At 40.6% G+C, this 5,466-nt stretch overlaps 1 protein-coding gene across 1 annotated transcript in view; it reads right to left on the reverse strand.

The window, feature by feature from the left end:
* Positions 1–2,400: 2,400 nt before the first annotated feature.
* Positions 2,401–5,466, reverse strand: part of apobec2a (apolipoprotein B mRNA editing enzyme, catalytic polypeptide-like 2a) — a 6,621-nt gene continuing 3,555 nt past the window's right edge. The window contains exons 3-4 of the mRNA XM_008321186.3: positions 4,113–4,434; positions 2,401–3,104 (exon numbers count right to left, since the gene is read on the reverse strand). Coding sequence (XP_008319408.1) covers positions 4,131–4,434 — 304 coding nt within the window. The 3' untranslated portion in view covers positions 2,401–3,104; positions 4,113–4,130. The remainder of the gene's footprint in view (positions 3,105–4,112; positions 4,435–5,466) is intronic.

Genomic DNA, 5,466 nt, shown 5'->3' on the forward strand with positions numbered 1-5,466 from the left:
TGCTGGTTCAGCCCCATTGTTGCTTTTTGTTACTGGCTGCTAGCTGAGATTTTTAGCCAACGCTTTGACAGGTAGTGTCGCCTTTCCTCTCTTTGTTTCCCACCGCATCGTCTGATACGGCGATACGGTTACAACAGCGCACAGTGTTTGTTTGTCATCCATGTTTGCCATCACCAGACTGAGGTCTTATGTAAGAAGGACACTTCAGTTTGAATCATTGAATCAAAAACACACATACGTTTTAACAACAACAAAAAAACAAACTGTTGAAACACTTGGAAAAACAACAACATTTTTTTATGCCCTATCTATTTGTATAGACTCACCTATATGATGACATCATAAAAAAAAAACAACCCTATAGGACAGTGCTTCTCAATTGTTTCCTGTCACGCCCCGCCTTGAGGAGAGAAATGTTTTCACGCCCCCCAACCCCAATCCACACCTTGCGAATTGAAATACTATCGAGAACCTGATCACATGCATATATTTTTATCTGCACAAACCACTGTATGAGTTGCTGCCACCTAGTGGTACACTTATGTCCATATGCGTATATGCCATATTCCCTGCCCCTCCTGGCACCTCACCGTGCCACTCCAGGGGGGCCCCCCGCCCCACTATTTGAGAAGTATTGCTATATATTTATTTAATAAATAAATAAGCAATAACAATAACTTGGGGGACAAGTGTCTTTCCCAGAGAGTGCAATCGTCCAATGGCAGGTGTCCAGGTCTTTGACAGTTATGTCTCTTCTCCATCAGCCAAAATACATTCATACGTCTTCCTGGTAAAATTCCACATTCTGTGCCAACACATTCCACACTGCAGCGTTTCACCAACCACACCTCTGGGCTACGAGAACAAATCGATCATGTGCTCAGTCTGACTTCAGAAGAAGTCAGCCAAGATACAGTAACAGCTATTCTTTTACACATGATATAAAATAATTATTAAAATCCTGATATAAAATGAAGACGTAAGTCGAATATGTTTCATTTTCACCACCAAATCCGGTACAGTCACCAATATGATGGTGATGGCTGATGTTACAAAAGGGAGTGCAGACATTGCCCCCTTGCGGGATAATGAAATAGTGCTCTACCAGGTAAAACGTAAAACGCTCACTTTCCGACTGTTGTGTTTTATTTAAATATGCCAGATGCGTCTTTTTTCTTTGTATTTCAATTTCAATTCCAATTTGATACATGGCAACATTTTTGATCTGACTGATTAGATCTTGTGTCGCATTTAGAAATCGCTCTCAGTTCTCTGTTAATCCCGCTTGAACTTCGAAGGCACGTGCGCACAATCTAGTGGCGGTTCTGTGTAAGTGACGCCTGCAGGGGTAGAAATTACAGCAGTCATCCGGGTGAGGGCAGTAAAGAGGGAGGGAAAAAAAGAAAGAGCAGAATTCTGGAGATGGCCACAAATCTGTCAACAAAAGCAGGATGCAAGGGTTGCCAGATATCAGATATCTTTTTCAATGTCCATCACTTCTCCAGCTGGGGTTCAAACAGATCTGAATTTTTTTTTTACTGTAAGGCAAGCGTGCTAACCACATCACTGCTGATAGTGTGAGGCTGACAGCTGATGTCATCGGTTGTTTTGTTTGTTGAGTAAAAATATGAACACTGTCATGTGTTAATCTGAGTGTCTGCCTGCTCTACTCGTCATAGGTTTACGTGTCTGCCTGCTCTACTCGTCATAGGTCTACATCAGGCAAACGTTTTGACTCGCGGGCCACAATTGTCCTAAAATTGAACAGCGTAAAAGTCATGCATAAAGGCTAAAATGCTAACATACTGTTAGCATTTTCTATGTCATCTGTTGGGGAAATATTTGTATTACAGGGAAAAGGCAGAAGTGTTATGATAATAAAAATACATTTGGAAAAGTTTAGTGGGAACGATTAACCCTTTCATGCATGACGGTCACTACAGTGGACAGCTATGAAAATGTCATTTTCTATGATAAGAATAGGTTTTTGATGGCAGTGTTGCATATAAGCCTCTACAGTGGATGCCTGAGAATCACCCAACACTGCCATACAGTGGTGAGCCTTTGCAACTGCAGAATAATTGTGTCAACATTCAAAAAGAAAATTTGGTGTATAAAAACAGAACCAAATCAGTTCTTATTTTTATGTCTAAAAACACATAAAAACACTTAGTAACATTTTTTAAACTCAGTATATCATGGGTCATGCATCAAAGGGTTAAAAAGCTAAACGGGCCACATCCGGCCCCCGGGCCTTAGTTTGCCCATGTCTGGTCTCAATGATATTTTCTTAGAAATACAAAAAATAAAATTCACTCACTGTCCTGAGTTTTCTAACATAGATTTTTAAGTGAGTGTCGACAGGGTGTGGTGAAGACAAGAGGTGCAGACGCGGGTGTAGACACAGGCAAACACTTTTATTCATGTCTGTCTGAGGAGAATCACAACAGTTTGGTTTCACAAATATTGAACAGATGTTTTTAAAAAAAAAAACAGGCGTGACACTTTGGTGTTCAGACATCGTCAGTGTGAAGCAACAAAAATGACTGTATGTCTGTACCGTCTGCCGTCAACCCACTGTCGGGGAGATTTTTTTTTTTTTCCAACAATAATTTAATCTGGTCGTGGAACAGGTTGACTGAGACAAATTAGGATTAAAAAAAAAACAAAACAAAAAAACAAAAACTGAAGTGCAGTCACTTTAACTCAGTCAACCAGTCACTCACATACACACACACACGCACGCCGACGCACACATACACATCTAACATGGCCTCAACCACACAAGGAGAAAGAGATGGAGAGAGACAGAGAGAGACAGAGAGAGAGAAGGAAAAAAGGGAGAACGCAGTAAACAAATTAAAGTGGCTTCATGTTCATGTATATTCCATATATTATATGAACGTAAACACACTCATCAAACAGGGAATCCTTCGAAACTCAAAATCGGTTTGTGCAAAAACGTGTGGAGAATCATGTCTGCGGTTTGTTGGGGAAAGTGTCGTCTGTTCGATGGAGGTTCCAGATAAATTGTTACACATAGAGAAACTGCGGCAGTGAACGGATCACGGCCAACGTCGGACGTCGAACTCCGGTTTGTTGATCTGTGGGAACAAACAGATAGTACCACAGTACTATATTGATGCACTTTCGTGATGCTGTATCGATTTTCCGTATGTTTTTCCCCATTCAAAATAACTGAAAAACGAATGAATTTGTTCCAGCCTACCAGAAATATACTATTAATAAATTAAATTAACCCCTCCCATCTAAACATCAAAAACATAAATATAATAAACAAATATATTGATAATTTAAAATAATAATAACTAAGGAAACATTTTATATTATTGTTATAAAAATGAGTAAAGTGACCTACCGAGGGACAGTGAGCGAGACGGGGCCGCTAAGGTATATATATACACATATATTTTTATATATATATTTATATATTTATATATATATATATAACGAACTCCGCAGCAGCTTTGGCATCTGAGCTTTCGGCCTCCCCGCGCCGTACGATTAAGCTGACGCCAGCCCTCGGTTGAGCACTCGTAACTAAATATTTCCTTGTATCACGAGCAAAATCTCGCAATGGAATACTCGTATTTTGGGAAGCTCGAATCCACGGGTTCCACTGTAAAGTTATTACATAATTAATCTAATTATATATATATTATGATATATATTTAACAATTAATAATGATTTAATAATTGTTTAAAAAAAAAACCTCAATATATCGTCACGTAGTATTGCAGTATATCACAGTATAGCCTTACCCCTGTATTGTGATACTGTATGTATCGTATCGCCAGATTCTTGTCAGTATACACGACTATATGATATACTGGGCCATTTTTTTTCCTTGAAAAAATTACAATTTACTTAAAAATATTTATTTGTTCTTTTGCTAAAAAATGAAGAATTTTTTTTTTTTTACAAAAAAAGTCAAAATGTTCCAAACAGATCGGGTCATATTAGAACCTTCTGAGTTTTTACATATATATATATTTATTTATATATATTTATATATATATCTTAGTATTATTTACTTCATGTAAATGTGCTGTGCTTCGGGTCAGGGGTCAGAGGTTGGGGACTTTCATACCTGTGTATATGTCACTGCTCACTGAAGAATCTCAGACAGCTTCTCGTGGTAATATTCATAGTTGTCTTTACAATCTTCCCACAGGTTCAGAGGTTGGTCCTCGTTTTCCACAAACGTGTCCCAGATGTAGGAAAAGTCCAAAGGTTTCATCACCCTCAGTTTGCAGCCGGCAGCATTCAGGCTCTTCATCCCGGCCTGGATCTCCGCTTCTTCCCACTCAAAGAGCCGCGCTGCAAAAATGCTCAACTTGATGTTTTTCCTGGCCTTCAGCACCTCGGCGATCTTTTCCGCGCAGGCAGAGCAGGGACTAGAAGAGACGTACCTGAGAGGAACACACACGCGACTGGAGTTGTTAAAGGTTTACGTGTCGTTTTTGTTCAACTGGAAAAAAGAAATGGAGGTTGAAAACACAGGAGCGTGTTTTAAATAGCGGGGCGGTGTGAGGTACCGGGGGGGGTGTGAGGGACTTCCAATGGAATATGGCACGATGGACATAAGTGTACCACTGCTGTAATGCTTGAATGATAACAAGCCTCCAGTCCACTAGGTGGCAGCAACTCATACAGTGGTTTGTACAGATAAGAAATATACATGTTATCAGGTTCTTAATTTGCGGGGTGTGGGTTAGCCGGGGGGTGGGGGGTGAAAAAATTTCTGTCCCCTAAGGCGCCACCTTGGGGATAGAATTCTAAGGGGGGGGGGCGAAACGAACATGTCCTCATGTCCATAGTTATGGGAAATGGATAACTTATAACCGATATCGGGAAGGAATACTGGGAGTGTTGCATTTTGGTGTTTCGATCGTGGATGAACTCTTCTCCGTACCTTTCTGCTGTGTCCACTGAATAACTTACGTTCAGGAATAAACAAAGTCCTATCCCATCCTATTTCCAAAACAGAGAGCTAATGCTACTTCTGTCTTAAATCAGTTCAGCGGGTTGACACATGGCTTCACCACTTGTCAGAGGGCCAGCTTGAAGGACCTTGTTTACATAGAACCGGCTGCTAGGATGTATGATTGGACAGTGACCGACAGAGGTGGGACCAAGTCATTGCTTTGCAAGTCACAAGCAAGTCTCAAGTCTTTGCACTCAAGTCCGAATCAAGTCTCAGGTCAAAATAGGCGAAGTCCGAGTCGAGTCCAAGTCAAGACTGAAAAGTGTCAAGTCAAGTCCCAAGTCCTGCCGTTTCTGTTTCGGGTCCTTTTTCGAGTCCTTCCACTCACTGCCCCTCCTTTTTTGTTGAACATCTCGTAGTTTTTAAATCCGAACAACACGATCTTTGGTATCATTTTCTCTAACCCGCGCATTGTTCTACAGCTCTTTCTCATTGGTTGTCCCGCAATTTGATTGGC

The sequence above is a fragment of the Cynoglossus semilaevis genome, chromosome 11 (assembly GCF_000523025.1).
Source record: "Cynoglossus semilaevis isolate Cse_v1.0 chromosome 11, Cse_v1.0, whole genome shotgun sequence".
Classification (NCBI taxonomy): domain Eukaryota; kingdom Metazoa; phylum Chordata; class Actinopteri; order Pleuronectiformes; family Cynoglossidae; genus Cynoglossus; species Cynoglossus semilaevis.